Source organism: Cydia fagiglandana, chromosome 13 (genome assembly GCF_963556715.1).
Source record: "Cydia fagiglandana chromosome 13, ilCydFagi1.1, whole genome shotgun sequence".
Lineage (NCBI taxonomy): Eukaryota > Metazoa > Arthropoda > Insecta > Lepidoptera > Tortricidae > Cydia > Cydia fagiglandana.
Genome location: NC_085944.1, coordinates 551,224 through 572,636, shown reverse-complemented (window position 1 = coordinate 572,636; position 21,413 = coordinate 551,224). Strand labels below are relative to the sequence as shown.

At 35.9% G+C, this 21,413-nt stretch overlaps 1 protein-coding gene across 7 annotated transcripts in view; it reads right to left on the bottom strand.

Annotated features, from left to right (window-relative positions):
• The window catches only part of LOC134669938 (mucin-3A-like), a 208,873-nt gene that overhangs the window by 115,571 nt on the left and 71,889 nt on the right, over positions 1-21,413 (bottom strand). For all 7 annotated transcript variants that reach the window (XM_063527562.1, XM_063527557.1, XM_063527561.1 and 4 more), the window contains one exon: positions 3,612-3,704. In XM_063527562.1, the coding sequence (XP_063383632.1) occupies positions 3,612-3,704 (93 nt within the window). The remainder of the gene's footprint in view (positions 1-3,611; positions 3,705-21,413) is intronic.

Below are 21,413 nucleotides of genomic sequence, written 5' to 3'. Positions count from 1 at the left end.
TTGAGTTTTGGGTTCGAATTTGTCACAAAACTACAGTAAATTGCATAATGTTTTTATTTTGTGAATTTTGAGTAATATATATAACGGCAAGCAAATAGGAACCTCGAAAGAGCCACATTGGCTAACTATTCTCCTAAGGCCCAAGGTCCTACCAATAGTACTTATTCAGTTCAAAAAAATTTAAATCATATTCGATTGGAACAGAGTTGCTTTTGCTCTGTTTCGTTCAGTTTTTCAACAACGTAAAATCAACTCTATTTCCTGCACTGTAGGTTCAAATTTCTGTGGCTAATTTTGCATTTTTCATTTGTATGGCTGGGCCTTAGGAGGCTATATTTAGTAACGCAAATAAAAGGTTTAATTAATGAATTACAGCACCATTAGTAATTAAACTTAGAAATAAAACTTAACAAAATTAGCAATTAATTAGTATTTAACCTTTTTTTTGCGTTCCTCTTATCCATGAGTGTATTTTATGCAGCAAACTTCTATGTAAAGTAGATACGTAGTATATGTGGTTGTGGGTAGGCTTTCGTACGTTAGTTTTTCAAGTGTGCCCACCGGCTACGATTAGGTACTGGCTTGCATAGAAAGCTAATAAGCTCACACGAGGACTTACACGAGTGAAACGCTCACATGCAGCGGGATGGACGCACGGCGCATGTGTTCCCACGGCGGCACTAGACTCGAGCGAGCGCGGGCGCGCCCGTGGGAAAACCGGGCAAGTGCGAGTCAGACTCGCGCCCGAAGGGTTCCGTACCATAATGCAAAAAAGGCAAAAAAACGGTCACCCATCCAAGTACTGACTCCGCCCGACGTTGCTTAACTTCGGTCAAAAATCACGTTTGTTGTATGGGAGTCCCACTTAAATCTTTATTTTATCCTGTTTTTAGTATTTGTTGTTATAGCGGCAACAGAAATACATCATCTGTGAAAATTTCACGGACTTGGATTGTCACGGACGGACGGACGGACAGCAGAGTCTTAGTAATAGGGTCCCGAAAAGGGGCGAAGCTCTTCTTTCCGACTGTGTCTGAGCGATGTAGGCATAGACTAGGAATTCTCTAGACGGAGTTTAGAGCAATTAATTTCATGAAACCGATGCTGCCAAAAATACTGGGGTGTGGGGGACGAGGTGAGCAAGTCCCGTGCCGGGATTGGTCCGTTCAAAACGCGGTTCAAAAGGCGTCACACTAAGACACTTTTACTCGAAAATGGAGTTAAATTACCGCGTGTTTAAGAGGGGGTAGCGCTACTAAGTATCCAAATACGAGAGTTCTGGCCCTATGACGGTGTTCTTAGCATTAAATTTTATATGCTGGGGTTTACTACATTGTCCTTTGGTACGATTTGGTGACGATCCCTTGCGATTCGACATCGAATCGCTTTGTGTCTCTCTATCACTCTTCCATACTAGAGTGTCAGTGATAGTTGCGTTTCATTCGCTACGTAGCGATAGCCGTTTAATGGTAACATTCAATTTCTAACCGGTGGCTGCATTACTGTCAATTTTACTATGGAAATTGACAATGACAGCGACGCATTCAGTGCCGGTAGTGCAGCTGCGGTTAGAAATGGAATGTTACCATTAGTCTACGTCTTGCCTACGAGGCCTGTATCGCGGCCGCGGCAGTTCGTCGCTTGTACCGCGGCACTTTCCAGCCGATGCAATTTGTCGCTTCTGAGACTTGTTCTGTGGAATAAATAAGCTAACTAGCCACTACGCTTTATTCATTATTCAAAACTTAGTGCTTTCAGCATTATTAATAAGGTCTTTTGGCTTTATAAAAAAAATACGTATTATATTTCCGATTTTGCTAATTATATTACCTACTAATATTAAGTAAATACTACTAATATTAGGTAGGTAGGTACAAAGTAGATTCGATGGTTGATCCCTTAAAACAAAATTTATGGGGGTTACAATTTAGTACCAAGAGGGGCAGTTTGATGATTTACACGAGAATTGTCAGCAGAGCAAAACTTAAAATTTGAATGTGATATCTCATTTGATCTGGTGGCAAAAAATAGGTGCAGTCCACCTGCATTGAGCTAGCGACCGCGATGTTTCGGTCCGCTGACTCGGCTGATTGCCCACAGGACTAGGGTTGTCGCTTCTAACTTATTGATGGCCTATTATTATGTGTCACACTGCTGACCACAGTTCTTTGTACAAAAGGGTTTGGGCTATAGGTAGTATTTAGGTACCCAAGCTAGCCCAGTGATGATTGTAAACTTTTGAATTCATACGCAAATGTATTCACAGGGCTTTTTTACTAATCATTGAATACTTAGGTATCAGTTGATATATGGTAAAAGAAAACATCGCGGGGAAATCGGACTAATCCCTATTTTATCGGTTTTCTTCCAGTTCCCTCTGGACTAGATCTGATTCAGACGATATTCACTATCGTAAAAGGCAGGGTGACTTTTACGAAACTGTTGCAATTTAAATCACAATGACATGAAACAAAAAGCTGGGTAGGGACTAATAGCCCTCTAGCGCATGAGATGAGTCCTGTGGCCTGGGGCAGCAAGGATAAAACAGGAAAGCGCTAAAATGTGCCAACCCTGTTGGTAACGGCTAGTTCGCGCTGCGCGCGCATCGAAAGCGAAAGCTAGTTAAGCACGCGCTGCAGTGGCTTTCTTCACGGCTCGCTAATTCCCCATTATCTTACAGACGGAAGCGTCTAGCTTCATTGAAACATGGACAAATAAAAGGTAAGATCTAATTCCTCTCATCTTAGGAGAAAAAATATAGGCACTAAGCGTACTCTGGGCAGCCGCTGCGGGCTACCACAGGGCAATTTTCTAGGGCTAGAGAGATTTAACATTCATTCGGGGAAGGCAAACGATCTAAACCAAAATCAGGAACGCAGTAAAGTCTTTGGAAGAGGATGGCGCCGCACGGCCAATAGATGTTATTGATTTTATGGGCCTTGCCCAACCCAAGGGTTCCTAGCCCAATGTCTGTATAGTTTGATATGAAAATATTAATCTAAGATTTTTCTATCCACTATTGTCCATGAATTGCTAAAGAGACCTTGGTGTTCTCAAAGTTCCAAAATAATATATGCCACAAATTCATATTGAATGGAAAAGAGATAAAGAAATTCTATATTAAAATTCCCAGGAAATGTAACAGAATTTGGACTATGTATTTGGCAAACGTACAATATTTTTTCATTCAAAAAGACACGTAAGTTTCAAGCGTTTGGTTTCCAACTGGAAATTGGGTTTTCCAGTCCAACACTTTCTTATTTTATTTGAGAAAAATCTCTTTAAAATAGAATTCTTGGAAGGGGAAACGTCATTGAAGGAGTCAACTTCCTTTAAATTTTCTCAGTTTTAAGAGATGAAAGTTGAAGGCCACCTCAGGCAAACTCCATCAAGCGGTGAGTGCTACAGAAGAACGAGACCGATTGAGACAAATCACAGGAACTGCAAAACCAAATGGCCACGATCCTTAGGTACTACTCGTATTGAGAGACCGACAAAGAAGACGAAGAAGAAAGAGATGAGCACAAGCCGATTGAGGCAACTCATGGCATGATCACGATCCTCAACCACAATTAAGGCAGTGACCAGAGAGAGGTATGAGTTCTACATACATGTTTCTTGAGCACGCGCTCGTCCCAGCAGTGGTCGGGATCGAAGTCCTGTGCTCGCTGGTTGACTACGCTCGTTCGGACTGTTTCTTGCACCTGCCAGACAAAATAAACACATTATTGATATTTCGAAAGTGACGGTAAAAAGTCTAAGCAAGAGATCAGAGTCAAACCTCTAAACGAAACTAAATATATACCTGATTTAAATTTATACGATGTTTACACAAAATGATTGACTTAAACGAGACATAATCTTATTAATTTGTTTTAGTTACCTAATTATAATATGAAACTTGCAACATTTAAAACGAATATACTTGCGACATCTTTTTTCTTAACAAACAGTAATATGAAATGAAGTTTATTCGATTTTCTGGCTCGGGTCTACGAAAATCAAGGTTGCCAAATCGCATTAATACGTCTTGAACTGTAATTTCCGTCGTATGTATTTAAAACAAAAATACTGCGTCGCGAAAGTTACATAATATATAACCCTGACAAATCTTTTGTAATTTATAGCTCTCAAAAACCTAATAAACTTTCGCTATTCGCTAAAATAAGGTCACGATAATTTCTTTCTCTGTTATCTTTTCGTAGTATTTCTTGTAGTACGGGAAGACCTTGTTCTGAGGCCGGTTTCGTCTATTTTCATAGCCCTCTGAATCATTGGCGGGTGTTGTAATGTTCGTACTTTATAATCTTTTCATAATGGAGTGTTTATAGCCGATGTGAGCTTTTTCAGTTTCAATGCGATGCCGAAACAGAGCAGCGGTGCGTTGTGCAAGCTAATGTGTAATATTTTTTTTGAGTTATACCTACATAAATAACCTACACCTCTATATCTATCCTACTGGTTAATCATGATTATTCATTAATATTTTGAAATTAATAGGTATCTAACCTAGAAATAAAAGTTGATAATTATTATGAATTTGACGTTTCCTTACTTTATTCTATTCAAGCCAGTGTTAGTCAAGTTACGGACTCGGAGTAATAATAATTAAAATGACTGTAGACTTCAAACCCTATAACCTCATATGAGCAAATATTGATGTATCTTTTGTCAATTGACACGCTACACAAGTACACATATATAGGTAGGTAGGTCCTATATGATTTCCTAACCACTCATTCAACCGCGTGCTACATACTCTGATGACAGTAGAGGTAATATTGATACTGTCAATACTATCATCAATTCAAATATATCATCTGCCCAAATGTCTCGGGTTGGTGTTTGAACTATGGTTATTTAGAAGTCAAGTATACAAATATGTAGGTAAACTAAATGTGTACAATATTGAGGACACACGCGTAGGTCAAATTGTTAGTTGTCGGGCATAATGATGTTGGTATAAGTACGTATAATGTCCTCTATAATTTTCGCTTGTAGATTGAAAATAAATTGCTCTACATTTAGGCGGAACTACGATTAAAATGAAATGAAATTAGACGCAATGAGCACGGAGATAATGTATATAGGTAATATATGTATCCAAAAATATAGCCCTATTAGACAAAAAAAGGTCAGATTTATAAAACGGTAGACGATTTTAGATATTACAATAAGATGTTATAGGTTAAGGTTTATGTTTTATAATAATATAATAATATAGCCCCTTATTTCATGCAATTTAAAATAACGTTACAATATTTACAATTAATTATATACAGGTAACATGCTACTTATCCACTTATTTATAAACATTTATAAGTAATAATTTTACTCTTACAGCTGTCTATTAGGAAATATGTATATTAATTGCTTTTTTTTTAATAAAAGTGAATTTTACCATTTTAATTATGATTAAAATAATGAATAAATAAGTACCTACCTATTTTGCTAAAATGCACCGCTAGGTATACCGGTACCGCTTTTTGCAAAGGAGTTAAACATTAAACTTACGATATCAAAATTGCAAATTGTTATCTACTAAATCTAGAATACTTTATTTGGTGTAAAACATAAACGTTTGGGGGAGGCCTTTGCGCGCATAGCGCCATGCAATTAAATAATTTATATATAATAATATAATAATATATAAATTATTTAATTGCATGGCGCTATGCGCGCAAAGGCCTCCCCCAAACGTTTATGTTTTACACCAAATAAAGTATTCTAGATTTAGTAGATAACAATTTGCAATTTTGATATCGTAAGTTTAATGTTTAACTCCTTTGCAAAAAGCGGTACCGGTATACCTAGCGGTGCATTTTAGCAAAATAGGTAGGTACTTATTTATTCTTCGTCTGTAAAAGAAACACATACCTACATTATATACTTACAGATGGCTGTATAATGGATACCGGAAGCAATTTGGATTAGAAATGGCAAGATCCGTCCATCGTGCGCGTACGCATGTCATAGTGACGCGACAGATCCCACGGCGACACTAAGTCCATACTTACAGCATCACTCTTAATAGTCTTAACTGATCGTCGTCGATTGGACATTATGCGTGTCGCTGCAATTAGGTTTACGATCGCATAAAATAAACTTGAATCTGCCCCCGAAGTTTCGAAATCGATAAATATTATTCTCGTAGTAGGTACTGACTTTATGACTTAAATTAACTACATATATGACACGACTTGGAGAGTACTCGGTACTCACAATAAGAAAAGAGTTGGTTTACCCTGTACATTTTAGAGCGGGACTATCTTTTGGCAAAGCTGTCGACACATAAACAAATGCTATTTTCGCAAGAATTTGTTAAGTGTCATCGTGTAAAGTAGAAAAATGCTCAATACTGATGAATGATGATAGTTTGTTTACTAACTACATTAACAGTGTAAATATACGGTGCAAATATTACCACATCTATGATTGAGATTAAATAAATGAAGATACCTAATGCTTCCGCAACTTCGTCGGCTTCATTACGTCCTTCATGTATTTTAGTTAAATAGAAAACGACTAATTAACGATGAGGCTGTCATTACGAAAAAAATCTACGGTTGATCCTACCAAGTTTAGCAATGTACAGTAATTTTTAAAGTATTCTATAGATATTTCAAACAATGATACATTTAACTATGAAAATTTAGTTAAATGAAACATTGCGTTAAATATCGGTGGGTAAAACTTTAGAAATAACGATACTTTACTTACTACTAAACTAGGTAATTAAGTAGATTTTTTTCCTATTACATATTTTATGGGATTGTTCTAAATATGAAGAACTCTACATGAAGAAGCTTCAGGTAAATTGTAACTTTTTTTATTTTATGGTTACAGGGAAATATTTAGTCAACTGAAACGTTTTTTCAAACAATCAAGGACACGAAATTTACCCGTTGTTTACGTTTTTACTCAATTTATAGTTTATACCACAAATTACCGTAACTCACACCATCTGTATAATTCAATACACAGTTTGTATTCGTTAAACGCCAAGCAATGACTCAGTCAGTTCACATTGCATAACACATCCACAGGTGTTCTTTCGAAAATACGACTTCAGCATGATACGCCTTATGTTTCTGTATCGTGTTTATGTCGTGACAGGTGACATGTATCGCTTGTCGTTTACGGTGATTAGGTAGTGAGTCTGAGTTGTTGACGTTGTCGTTTTGGGGTCCGAATTAAACTGTGCGGATTTACATGAGGGGATTGTAACGAATTCAGTTCACGGAATTATATTGCACTTCGAAGTTTATTCTATCTTTAATATGATGTTTGAAATGAAGCGAAAACACACACAAGCGAATATATTTTCAAATACATAATTTTAATATTAGATTATCCTTCCTCCTTCTATCTGAAAGATATATAGAGGATACGTTTATCCTCCGAAACAAGAGACAGAAAAATTTACTCAGACAGTTTAGTTGCCCCATTTTGTTACAATATTGTCGTAATTTTACTTTGAACCAACATCCCAGAAGACACCATGTCAGTATGTCAATGTTCTCCAGTCTTCCGGCCGCTATAATTAGGGCTGCAGAAGATCAGTGGGACAGATGCTTGGCAGGCCAACCGCCACCGAAATAACGTGCCGAACGTGCCATTCAGTGTTTGTTAGGTTAAATAGTATTTAAATGTAGTTACTGTTGCTGTAACTGAAGCATTCCACTCAACTGACGTTTGCGAAAGTTACTTTTTTTGACAATATTACATCTTGGACAGACGCTATATTACATTTTTTAAACAAATCAAAAAGAAAGATTTCTTAAGTATTGGTGGACATCTCTTTCTCCAAAAAAAACTTGTCTATAGATCCATGTCATTTTTTCTCTAAAAGTTCTTTATGTTGACTAAAAGTTAAATTTAGTTAACAGCTAGCTCTTGAGCTTATGATACTTTTGAGGAAACAATATTAGATGTAAAAGTCACGTTATAAATACTAAATTTAATGAAATTACACGAAAAGTGTAACTAATATAATATATCTATACGTAAAGTTAATTTATCAGTGAAAATATTGTCTTCGATTACCGCGATAGTTACTCATGAAATAAAACTATTGAAAATACATCCCGATGTTTCGAATTCTTTGCAGCATTCGTTCCGAACGCGATATATTTCTTGAACCTAGGATTTAACATCTTACAATAAAACTTCGAACTTCATGTCACGAGCAGATAAATAATAATCGAGTGATAATGAATCGCGAAAACGTCTGAATTAACATCACGTTCAATAATCGTGAGCTTCAAATGAATTCGATTTAAAAGAGATCCATACAAAGTAAACAGATTTCTCAATTTATTGATATTTAATCGCAAAACGTTTTTATATAATCACTCTATTTATATCTTGATCAATGGAAGCTATTTAATCACTGATCGCTTTGCAATAAGCACGAGAAAGTGCAGTCGATTAACGGCTTAATTTCTATCACAGATAAATCTGACACTTCAAGCTATTATAATCTGTATTCCTGATGAATAAAGATTATTTTAAAATTTTCAAACATTTATGTTAGTAGTAAACTGTGGTTCATCCGGGCGGTTTAATAATAGACTCGGGAATTTGCGGATTGTCTCTGTATTCAAACAGGGACCGTGACGAAGGCACGAGGAATGCAAAGGATTAATCTGGTTTGAATATTCTGTTGTTGATTCTGTTTAAAATTATTTTTATCACGTATATACATTTACATATAGATAAGTCTGAGCGGTATTTACTTGAAAACTGTAGTTAGGTGCGATATAAAGAGTGCTCAAAATATCTAAATGTTTTTGAGTTATTGAAAAAAGAAGATATTCACACTATTTCTATCGAAAAAAAAAAACATAACATTGTAAGTAGGAATAGGTACTATGAAAATCTCATTAAGTAAGTTAATTGAGAACCACCTCCTTTATAAAAGTCGATTAAAAATAGACGGTTGTCTCCTTGGTATCATTGTCGTCGTTGTACGAAATAAATTCCCAATCGAAAATAAAATAAAAATTAGTCCTTTCCCGCCTATATGGAACACATGCTCAACCTCAACAAGCTACATACTTACACATTTACAACCGGACTTTTTAATAGCGCACAAAGCGGTCCAATCGAATGCAGCATCTCACCGGAACGGTAGCGCTGCCGCATGATCGCACGCGCATGCGATACCTATTATCACCTCCTACATTATAATTGACGATCAGTTTTTGTGTTATCTGTGGAAGACGCGGAAGCTTATTCTGTTGCAATAATTTGATATGGTTTTGATCTTATTTCGTTACGACCTGGAGTCGTGTCATGACTTCAGCCGAGTCGATCCGAGCCGTACAAAGTTTTTTTCGTTGTCACCAATCAGGGTTAGCGGCTCACACTGAGTGGTGCAGCAGCGTATACGTTGATTAAAGGTAATATTCCATTTCTGACCGCAGCTGCACTACTGCTCCGACACGTCGATGTTAAGGTGACAGTCCATTTCCAACGACAGCTGCATTACTGTTCATTTTACTATGGAAATTGACAATGACAGCGACGCGTTCAGTACCGGTAGTGCAGCTGCGGTTAGAAATGGAATGTTACCATTATTGTCAATTTCCATAGTAAAATGAATGACAAGACAATGAATGACAGTAACGTCGCAACAGTAGTGCAGGCTGTCGTTGGAAATGGACTGTCACCTTAACGGTCGTATCAAAACCGTGTCACATTGTTAAAATATTCGGCCTCTCGATCATTATTATTGTGATCAGTTTTTGCGTGATCTATGGAAGAAACGTTTAACTGAATAATAGACCTTATTTTCATTACAATTAAGTCTGTTATAATTCTGTAGGAGGTGGCGCGTGGCGACACTGATTCGGTCAGTTGGCCCGACGGTTGCTCTAATTTCGTGACAAATCGTGTTAGAACGGACGAATTAACTCATTAGTAAACAAATGTAGGGAAACACGCTCTATTAAAATCTTATGGAATGAATTTGTCATGTTTTTGTATTTTTATGCCGCTTTGTTTGCCAAAAAAACCTGGTTACGTAACCTACGAGTACTTGCAACATGCAACTTGCAGCATGTGGTTGTTGATGATTCGTCTTTTATGATAGTCCCCAATATCCCATCCTACAGTTTCTCGAAAAAAAAATCTGCGCATTTGAAATGAACTTGAACAGATTTCAAACGGATTGAGAGATAAATAATATATGTTCATAAAGTATCCCGTTTTTACTGCTCTTGAGTTTAATGCTGCATTAGTAAAGTTATTATATTTTTATAGTAATATTTAATATTACCGGCTCCCTGAAATAAGAAAGTTGCATAAAGCGATCTCCTTTTAAGGCCCGAAGAAAGACGGGTAGCGGCGCATGACTTTCTATCGCACTGCAGAAATAAACAGTAATTCGTGTAATTTATGTAATTGGCCAATTTGGCTTCCGACTCATTTAATTAACTTAATTGAGAACAATCTTGAAAAGTCACGGTTGTATGTTAATTGATAACAGTCACAGTATGACTCGTATGCTGTTTTATAAAAGTCATTGATTAAGGTCTTCTGATTCTGAAACATTTACTGCATGAATATTGCATTGTAATTGTAGCCCGCGGATTGAAGTTATAAGCGTCACTTTCTGTCAATTTTATTTACCATAGTTAGTATAGATACCTAGGTATCTACTTGTAGTCTTGAATTTAATTTCTAAGCGTCGGGAAACATTAGCATACGCACATTATGTGTCTTTGATGGGGGACTACCAGATTAGGGCGAGTTGGTACAACAAACATAATTGGAAACTGTATTGATTTACTTTGTCATGTAAACTGTATTGTTTTAGAGAAATTTCACGTCCAAGCTAACAACGCCATACACGAAAGATCATGCGATTAAGTCTATCTAAATCTTCTACTCATAAAAATCAAAGTCATTCGTAGGATTTTCCCTGGATTGGTCTGTGCCTGGATTCGTAGGTTAACAAGTTGGTCCAAAATAATAGTGTACCTACAAAATACCTGTTAGGTATATCATAGTACACAATAATACCTATACGGATCTAAATTACTATTCGAACGCGTATATCATGACAGAGAAATCTAACAATCACGATGACATGACAACTGTCAGCGTTTCTACTGCATGTGGTCAGCTTTCGCGTGAAATCGACGGATGCGTGCGCGACTGTGCGCTGTACGGTGTGCGCACGAGACGCTATAATGAGCTTATAGGTTTCTCCCCATAGATAGCTTACAAATTGTTAGATGTACATTATAGACTAGTGTGTAGACCTGTTTAATAATTAAACATTTTGCTACCAGTTATCCTATGATGTTATTATTTCTATCCTCCTGTATACATTTTTGTATATATCGTGCAACCTATTTAGAAACTTTTATGTAATAACTGACGATTCCAAATTCAAAAATAAAACAAGTGCTTCTGGGTCTCTTTCGTAATCGGAATACTACTTCTACATTGAAGTATTTGAAGTAGGAACTGACTCAAATTATTATATCAAGTTGAACGAGCATTTGTTGGTTAAAACAATTCCATAGGCAATTTTTATTTTTAGAAACAAAACCAGGAATATCCTTAACCTAATTATTTACTGAAGCTAATTCCTCTTTCTTTAATCCAGTAATTAAAGTTTGGAGAGCAGGTGTGTCTACGATACAACGTAAAAAACCGTATACTTAACGTCTCGACAATACTCCAAGCTAAGTATGTTAACAATGTAACCTTTTTGTCTTCTTATCATGTCTTCAGATAGAATCATCTGCGAGTTCCAGATTTTGTCTGATTATATCGATAAAAACTAGGTATCGATAAATCCAAGCAAAATTGCGAACTGTCAATCGCTTTCAAACACGTTGTGTTCACATTCTGTGGTAACTAGGTTTTCTTCAATATCCATATATATGCATTTAAGAAAATCTTGTACCTATTCTGTTATATAAAAAAGACTACCCTGAATTGCAAGCAGAATTCCAAGTCCATTTAATCTTAAAGACACGCTGAACACATCAATAAACTCACTCAATACAAGTGTCTTCTGAAAACTCCGAGTTCCAAGGATTCTGTTCACAAATTAGTTCAATTGCTTCAGTATTTCGCAGAAACGGACAAAAAGCGCTTTGTCCGACAAGGCCGAGCCCTTTCGGGGAACTCGCCAACTGCCATATAAGTGCAGACAGGGAGGAAGGTCGTTCCTCCTGATAGATGCGCGGGCGCAGGTTGGCGGCGCGCCAGCGCTGGATGCCCGAACAAAGCTTCACAAGATCATGCTGGTGATGTGACGTCGGAGTATGTTTACAAACAGGTTTCAAATCTAGTTCTTTGTTGTAGCGCATGTATTTACATAGTTTCCGAGATGAACGAAGAAGAAAAAAGTGGTGACTAGCATATTTAATTTAAAATGTTTAAAAACCTTTTATGGAAATTTTGGAGTATTCTATTTTTTTATTAGGAAATTTTTTTGGAATATAAGATAATTATGGGGTTTCTTGCTTTTTTATAGCGAACAGTAAATAAAACTGTCAAAGTTACGTATTTCTTCCAATATTCATTCTAGATTTAGAATCTTTCATTTATTAAATCATTTATTTACATACAATATATATACAGTGGTAGGTGCTACTAAACGAAATTAATTATTAGTTCCATATCTACCTCTCTTCATACTATACCTACTCGGAGAGATCATGATTACATCGCTTGTTTCTACAAATAGTGTCTAATTTGCGAGCGCTAGAGTTGGCAGTGGCAGCAGGAAGCGCACGCGCAGCTTTAATTGTGTCTTGACACTTCACACATCTTTGTTTGTAAATACACTCTAAATACAACACCCGGAAGAGTTCTAATTCAAAAGGTTTTTGTAGAGAAATTAAGTTTATAACTTTGGTGAGAGTTGGATTGGTGCCAAATGGATGCTGGATGTTTAAACCAGGAGGTTAACAGAAGATACTCGTATTAAAAGTGTATCTGCAGAACTACAGTTAAAGTACCTACTGATTATGAACTAGGCCATGTTGACAATACATGTAGACTATAGGAATCGAATTTAAACTGTTGTGAGACATATTAACATTGAATAATTTTACGGTTTAGTCTCACTTGTCGGTTTAGTCACTCGCGCGACATGTGACAAGTGAGTCTAAACCGTAAAATTATTCAAGACTGTAGTACTGTCAACATGGCCTAGCTCACAGAATCAATAGTTCTTTAGTAAATATATGGTCGGTTGTAACCGTCTGTAGACGACATTTTTCCTGGATTGTTGAACTTGAACCCTTGGACAGTAGGGAAACCTAAGTAGAGATTTACTCAGGCTGTAGAAGAAGCGTACCGTCGATATTTCTTCGGGGGACTACTTAAATTGTGTTTAGAGTCAGACCGTGAAAAGTCTGCAGCGATTTTGATAGCCCACACAGTGCAAGTATCATTTTAAACGTCAAACTTCTATGAAATTATGACCTATAGATAACACTTACACCTCGTGGGCTATCAAATCCGCTGCAGACTTTTCTTGGTGCGACTATAGATTTTTTTTGGTAAAATATTGAGATGGAATTAAGAGAGTCAGCTTTCTGACAAGATTATAATATCGCATGAGGATACACTTGTTGCACTATCTGTCCATTACTTGGGATGCACTTGTATCGATCGCGATCGATCGATCTGACCTACTTGCGCGCGCGCGGTAAAATTAGCGCGGGCGTTCACTCCGCTCGGGTTTCTGCGTGACCTAATACGATCTATAGATCCATCGATCCATGGCAGCGTGCCGGTTTCACTATCGACGGCCGTTAATCCGATGACATCATTGTGTCACTATAGGATCTATATCGTTATCGAAAGACTATCTAAATGCCTAGTCATATAAAACAGTTCCGTCATCCCACAACAAACAGCAAAGCTTAAACCGTTAAACGGTACCCAATATTTATTGCGTCCAGCTCCATTTAGTGCAAGTGTTTGAATGTAAGGTTATACCATTAGTGTATCGTGTCTTGCTTGCTTGCTGACTAAATTAATTAGAAAGCTAGTTAGTACACGTAATAAAACTGTGTAGATATCATCGCAGTCTGTGCTCTGGTGGCCACAAGAAATGCTGCTGCAATTAAATTCGAAATTATAGTATAAATGTCTGTGCAAGTAAAATGAAAATTCGTAGTCTTTAAAATAAAATTGTCGTGTATTAGTGTAAGCAGAGGCATGAAATATATTTGGTAGTACAAATAAGCCCTCGGGGTGTAGCCAAGGTGACAATTGTACATCGACAAACGTGCCTATGAAAATTCACTTGACTAATTTCTATAGGTACAATTTGATTTAATTTTCAATGGGCGTTTTCTATTAGGCATATATTATGTGGATTTTTGACACCAACGATTGAAGTAAATATTATAGACTGACAAAAGTACACTAATAACATACATGTGGAAGTAAGTCTGTCTGTCTGTCTGTTACCTTTCACACTTAAAGTGTTGTATGGCTTACTGCCGCTGCTTTGGTATGGGGATAAATAGTTTGAGACCCGAGGAAGAACATCGAAATATTTTTTGTGAATCATCATCAACGAAGTCGCATGCAGACGCTAGTGCATTTATAATTACACCAATTTCAAGGAATCAAACAGAAAACGATGTGACGCAAATCATTTTAAGTCCGAAATGCAAGTTCATTGAACTCGAGTACGCAGTAGTTCGGTACATTGGCTCACTATTTTTGCACTTCTGTTGTGACAGTAGTTGTTCGTTCAACTCTTGAATAAATAGTCGAGATGAAACAGATGGATCGTATCAATGACCCGCGGACATTTGTGGGAAATTTCCTTTGATTATTCTTTTATAGCGAACATGTGCGTAGAGAGTGTTTTGAGGAAGTGAAAAGTGCGCAAGAGATTTTACTCTCATTTACCTTTACTTACCATGTGATTAGGGTATTTGACTACTAGTGAAATCAAATTCTTTTTTCGAACTGTAAAACGAATTTGCTACTATGGAATTGAAGGGATGTTCACAAAAACAACATAACTGCTTAGAGCGGTTGACACTTTTTAAGAACATTGTTAATCGTTTCAGGTGTCAACCAGTGTAGTCAGTTAAAGGGTGAGTACTATTAAATTGTCGCAATTTGAATAAAATTTTATACAATAATATACAATAAAATTCAAAAATGTTTATTATTGGTAAGTTTATGATAAAATAGGCGAGCTAAAACCGTTTTACTGTTTGTCTAAAGCACGACGTGAGAATTCTCGGACTTTACTCTTGACCCGACTCATAGAATTTTGCACGGAATCATTTGTGATAAGTTTAGTACATTTAATCCACTTCCTTTTGAAATCGGGCAATGATGTGGCCGGTTGGCATGTTTTCCGCAATTTTGTTTTTATATTTGCCCAGTATTTTTCTATCGGCCGTAATTCTGGGCAATTTGGCGGATTTAATCCCTTTGGTACAACATCGACAGAATTCAAATTATACCAATCCATAGCTCTAGATGAATAATGGCAACTTGCCAAATCCGGCCAAAATAATGTCGAACAATTGTGCTTTTTAATAAGTGGCAACAACCTTTTCTTTAGGCATTCGGATATATAAATATCTGTGTTAATTGTGCCAGTGGTTACAAAAGGCGAACTTCTCATACCGCACTGGCATATCGCTTGCCACACGAGGAACTTTTTGGCAAATTTCTCGACTGGAATCACTTTTTCTGATTCAGGCAGACCCGAGACGTTGCGGGAAGAAAAGTATTGATTGCCTGGTATTGAATTGAAATCAGCCTTTACATACGTTTCGTCATCAATGATTAAGCAACCTGCTGTATTTTGAACAAACAAGGCGTACAATAATCTAGAACGTCGAACTGCTCGATTATACTGATCAACCGTTCTTTTCGGAGCTTTTTGTTTTTTGTATGTAACAATACCGCAGTTTATTTTTATTTTTTGTACATTGCTTTGGCTTGTTCCAACTTTTTTGGACACATCTCGGGACGAAATAGCCGGATTTTGATCAAACAGCTTACACACCTTTGATTCCAACTTTTTGTTCCGTTTTCTTGTCGGATGACCCTCTCGCTGCTTTCTTTCAGTAGTTTTACCTCGTTTTAGCTTTTTTATGGTCCTTTGCACTGTTCTCCGAGTTGTATTGCACGATTTTGCAAGTTCCAAAGTAGATATATAGGGATTCATAGTAAATTTTTGCAAAATTAAATCGCGCACGCTTTTTTCTTTTGACGACATCTTGAAAGACAAATACAAGTGAATGTTTTTTTTTAAGAATAAAAGATGCCAATACATTCTAATTTTGATATATATAATAAGTTTTACCAAAAAGGTTGAGAGTCTAGAAAAAAAAAACGGAATATGTTAGCGACAATTTAATAGTACTCACCCTTTATGCAGTTTTTGTAAATAACCCTTCAATTTATATGAAACACTAGCATGTGTGACGTCACGATCAAATCACCTATTCTTTATAGTTTAGTACGGTTTTAAAATTGAAATTGTGTCTAAAAATAACTGCTGTCTACGTTTCTCTATTAATCTTCTGGTGATATATTTCTAGCACCATGCTTTATGTAAAATAATCTATATATATAAATGCAAGTGTCCTGACTGACTGATTCATCAACGCAGAGCCGAAACTACAAAAGCCAGAAAGTTGAAATTTACACACCAGATTGCATTTATAAAGTGTACAAGAGATAAGAAGCAATTTTGAGAAATTCAACTCCTAAGGGGGTTAAAAAGGGGATGAAAGTTTGTATGGGGTTAAAGTTTTCTTTTAAGCTAGGAATTGGAAACTTCGTAAAAAATATATTATTAAAATACAAGAAAACAAATTTCAGCGTTTTTGAAAATTCATCCCCTAAGGTGGTGAAAAAAGGGTTGAAAGTTTGTATGGATATCAAAATTTTTTTCGGGTGGTGGACTTGAATCTTTGTATTTAGGGATATTATTAGAAGACAGGAAAAGTAATTTCTGCGTTTTGTAAAATTCATCCTCTAACAGGGTTAAAAAGGGGTTAAAAATTTTAATCCATTACAAATGCTTTGAAACTTCGTAGAAAGGCATAATAGCCGATTACAAATAAAAGTAATTGCAACGTTTTTGGAATTTCAACCCCTAAGGGGGTTAAAAAGGGGATGGAAGTTCGTCTGCGGGTGAAAATTTTATTTTAAGCTAGGAACTTGAAACTTTGTAAAAAAGTATCAAATTCAAATACAAGAAAACTAATTTCAGCGTTTTAGAAAATTCATCCCCCAAGGTGGTGAAAAAGGGGTTGAAAGTTTGTATGGATATCAAAAAATTTTTCGAACGCGGGACTTGAATCTTTGTATTTGGGGATATTATTAGAAGACAATAAAAGTAATTTCAGCGATTTGTAAAATTCATCCCCTAACAGAGTTAAAATGGGGTTCAAAGTTTGAATCCATTACAAATACTTTGAAACTTCTTAGAAAGACATAATAGCCGATTACAAAAAAAAGTAATTGCAACGTTTTTGGAAATTCAATCCCTAAGGGGGCTAAAAAGGGGATGAAAATTCGTCTTGGCGTGTAAATTTAATTTTATGCTAGGAACTATAACTTTTTGGAAAAAAAGGTAATAAATTAAAAAACATGAAAACTAATTCAAGCATTTTTGAAAATCATCCCCCAAGGTGGTGAGAAAGGGGTTGAAAGTTTGTATGGAGATCAGATATTTTGTGAATGCGGAATGCGGAACTTGAATCTTTGTATAGGGGCATAGGTACCTAAGAGAATACAAGAAAATTAATTTCAGCAACCAACATCAAAATCCACTTGACTTAAAACTTCATACAACTTGCTAAAAAAGAAAAGTACTTAATTTCAACATTGCTTGGATATGAAAATTATAGGTACTAAAGATGTAAAATGTTGAAGATAAGATTCCACGCGGACGAAGTCGCGGGCAACAGCTAGTTTATTATAAATACAGTCTTATAGCCTATTGTAATAGTAAGGTTACTACTAATTATTACAATATAATCGCGTTATATCTGTAGATACTGACAAACAACGCACAGCCAGACATAAACGATTGAAAGTAGAGCTTAAAAATTCAAATTTAGAACAACTTAAGACAGGTCATAGGTCACTTTAAACTCTCGCGTTTTGTACACATATTCAATTACACAAACGGGTCTACTAAAACACACACAAACGGGTCAGCTGAAAAGTCGGAATTAAAGGTAAAAACAATGAAATTATATCGCGGTAGACCCGTTTGTGTAATTGAATAGGTCATAGGTCACTCGAATAGTCTTCAAATATTGTAGAGCTCCACAAGTAGGCATTATAAGTTCTTGGCGGTTGAATTTCAATAATTTTTTGACAGAGATCAACAAGGGGGTTGAAAGTTTTCAACGACCACTACATAGATTAACTTGCGTCCGGAGGCTAATGTTGTAATATTAGGTATTGTAAAGTATAGGTACTTTAATTAAATTAAATTACAATACCTAAGTAATTTATTTCAATTTCAAAGCTTCATTGATTTTTGCTTGTTACATATTGAGTTTTTTACATAGAGTTATGAGCTAATGATATTATAATTGACTCGAAATCCAGACAGTACGAATTATCATCATAATTTGAATTATACGTGCGTGAGCGGTAGAAGTGTATCTAATTAGATTATTGTTTGTTTTTCTCAATAGATACACCTCATAATAGATATACAAATATATGTACAGCTAATAGTGTACCTATGTAGGTTGTAACTTCTGCCCACGAATTCTTCTTGAACGAATATTAACCCAACTATGACAAGTGTTCCGGTTAATAGAACTACCGTAAAGCTTAGAAGATTCAATTAAAAGATAACTAATTGTTCGTAACGGTATCGGTTCAGTTTTGAAAACCAATTAGTTGTTGAATGTTATTGAATTTATGGATTAATTCCGCTTCAGACTTGAATTATGATTTCGATTAAAGTCGACCGCTATTGTATGTCTACTGTCAAATAGGATTTATGGAAAGTTTATTTAGATGCGTTCGTGATAGTTATATAGGTTGGTTATACTTGTATGCCTATTTTGTTTATTTTCTGTGAGTAATACGGTAATTAGGTAGGTATGTACTTACATGCAAAAGTTTTGGTGGGTTTTTATAGATAGTTAAGTGCGTTAAATCAGTGTGTGATAAGGTACCTAAATAGTACATACAGCCCGATACGTAATATAGATATTTATCTGTAATAAAATTTTTTAGTTAAAAGCAAAGTTTATAGTGACACTTATTAATTATCTACAAGAGCACAAGAGAATGCATGTTATGCGAAGCTCGCGGTCGACAAAAACTAGAAATAAAATATTTTTCAGTTATTTTCAGTGAGTGGTGTCGCAACCGGCCTCGCTCGAGACGCGATGGCCGAATGTCAGCGGCGTAGGTCGCGAACTATTCGATTTTTGAACACTTGGAATAAACTACGCGTAGACTTTCATTTAAATAAACTACGCGTACACTTTCATTTATTTATTTGAATTAAACTACGCGTACACTTTCATTTATTTATTTGAAATAAACTACGCGTACACTTTCATTTATTTATTTGAAATAAACTACGCGTACACTTTCATGTATTTATTTCTCCTGAATATTGAAATGATTCGACTTGAACACAACAAAGTGAGCGAGTGTCATATTTTCATAAACATTTGACATTAATGTTGACATTGCCACACTTTGTCTTTGTGAGAGCCAAGAGTTAATAGCTTAGTCCAACTATACTTCACACAGGGAGATCTCAAAAACAATGTGAAAATTTTGAGTTTCGTCTAATATACTAAATTGAAGCTAGACCTAGTTGGGCCCCAGACTCCCATGAGCCGTGGCAAATTGCCGGGATAACGCGAGCAACAAGAATAGTAAATTGAAGCTAGCTGAATAATACTAAAAACAAGGCTTAATACCAAGATTAAATGCAGCTTTGTCATGTTCAGAAGCAGTCAATCTACCTGTCAATGTGCAAAGTGTCCACCGTAACAAATGGAAATGAGTCGATGATGATAAATCTACTGCTGAGGCTCCTATCATCCTTATGATCCTGATAAATGACTAGCAGAGGCCTTGTTGTATGTAGTTGTATTGGACGGTTCTGAAGAGCTAGAAGTAATCATGATATTTGATTACGAGTAGCATCTAGGAAAGGTCAATGTAGCTTAAAGAATGTGTAATTATGCTAGTTTTAAGTTCGAATACATAAATCAAAAGTCAAATGATGTTTGAATAGTCCTCTAGTACCTCTGAAACACATGTTAAATGCTATTATGGATTAATATTAACATAAATAAATTGCTCTGATAATTAGATTAAGATTGATTACGATTCATAAGAGCTTGTTGCCAGGCCTACATGAATAAAGTATATTTTGAGTTTTCAGTTTTTTTTGAGCGATATGTATTCTAAAGTAATATTTGTATTCTTGGACATCACCTGTATAATTTCTAAGTCATAAATAGTGGAATTTACGAGCGGATAGGTTGGAGCACATTACTTGTCACCGTCAATTCCACATGCAGTTTATATACAAACACATGACACACGGCTCGATTCTTACTTTAAGATACGTCAATTAATAGATCTGCAAACGATATGGATTATATATGTCAGTGTCAAATGTGACGTTTCTTCAAACAAATACTTCATTTTTGACACTGACATATCTAATCCATATCGTTTGCAGATCTATTAATTGACGTATCTTAAAGTTCGAATCCGGCAGACAGACAAATTATAAATACTGAGTTAGAGAGTTACTGAGATTATCTAATTCCAACGAAAATTCTGTAAAACGTTCTATAAGTTTTCATAAATGAATGTTGTAATTAAAACAACAATTTAAAAATATGAAACTATAGGTTTTCATAAATGAATGTTGTAATTAAAACAACAATTTAAAAATACGAAAAGTTCTAAGTATTTAATAAATTGGAAAATATTAATTTAAACCGGCATTAGACATTCGGTAGGTATATTACGTATATCATATAAAATGTTATTCAGGTTAAAAATAAAATCCACAAAAATTACCAAGTTTAGAGAAATAATTTCAAAATCGTGAAGTAGAAAGTTTTTTTTTTTTACAATATATAGGTTATTCTGGAAGGATCAAAATATCAATCTTCAAAAAAAGTCAAAAGGAACTTACGCAAAAGCTTCAGCCGAAAGCGCAATCCGGAAGTAACACCAAAGCCTATACGTTAGCCTTCTAGACTACAGTACACTACTACTACAAGAATACCATATATAATGGCTTTATTGTTTGAACATAACGGTTGGCGCGCGTTCGGCGCGGGAGTGCGGCGTGGACTGCGCTCCGACCGCCTCTGACGTCACCGCGCCCAATATAGCACCTCCACCATCCAAGCGATCTTCACATGCCTCCCTAACTC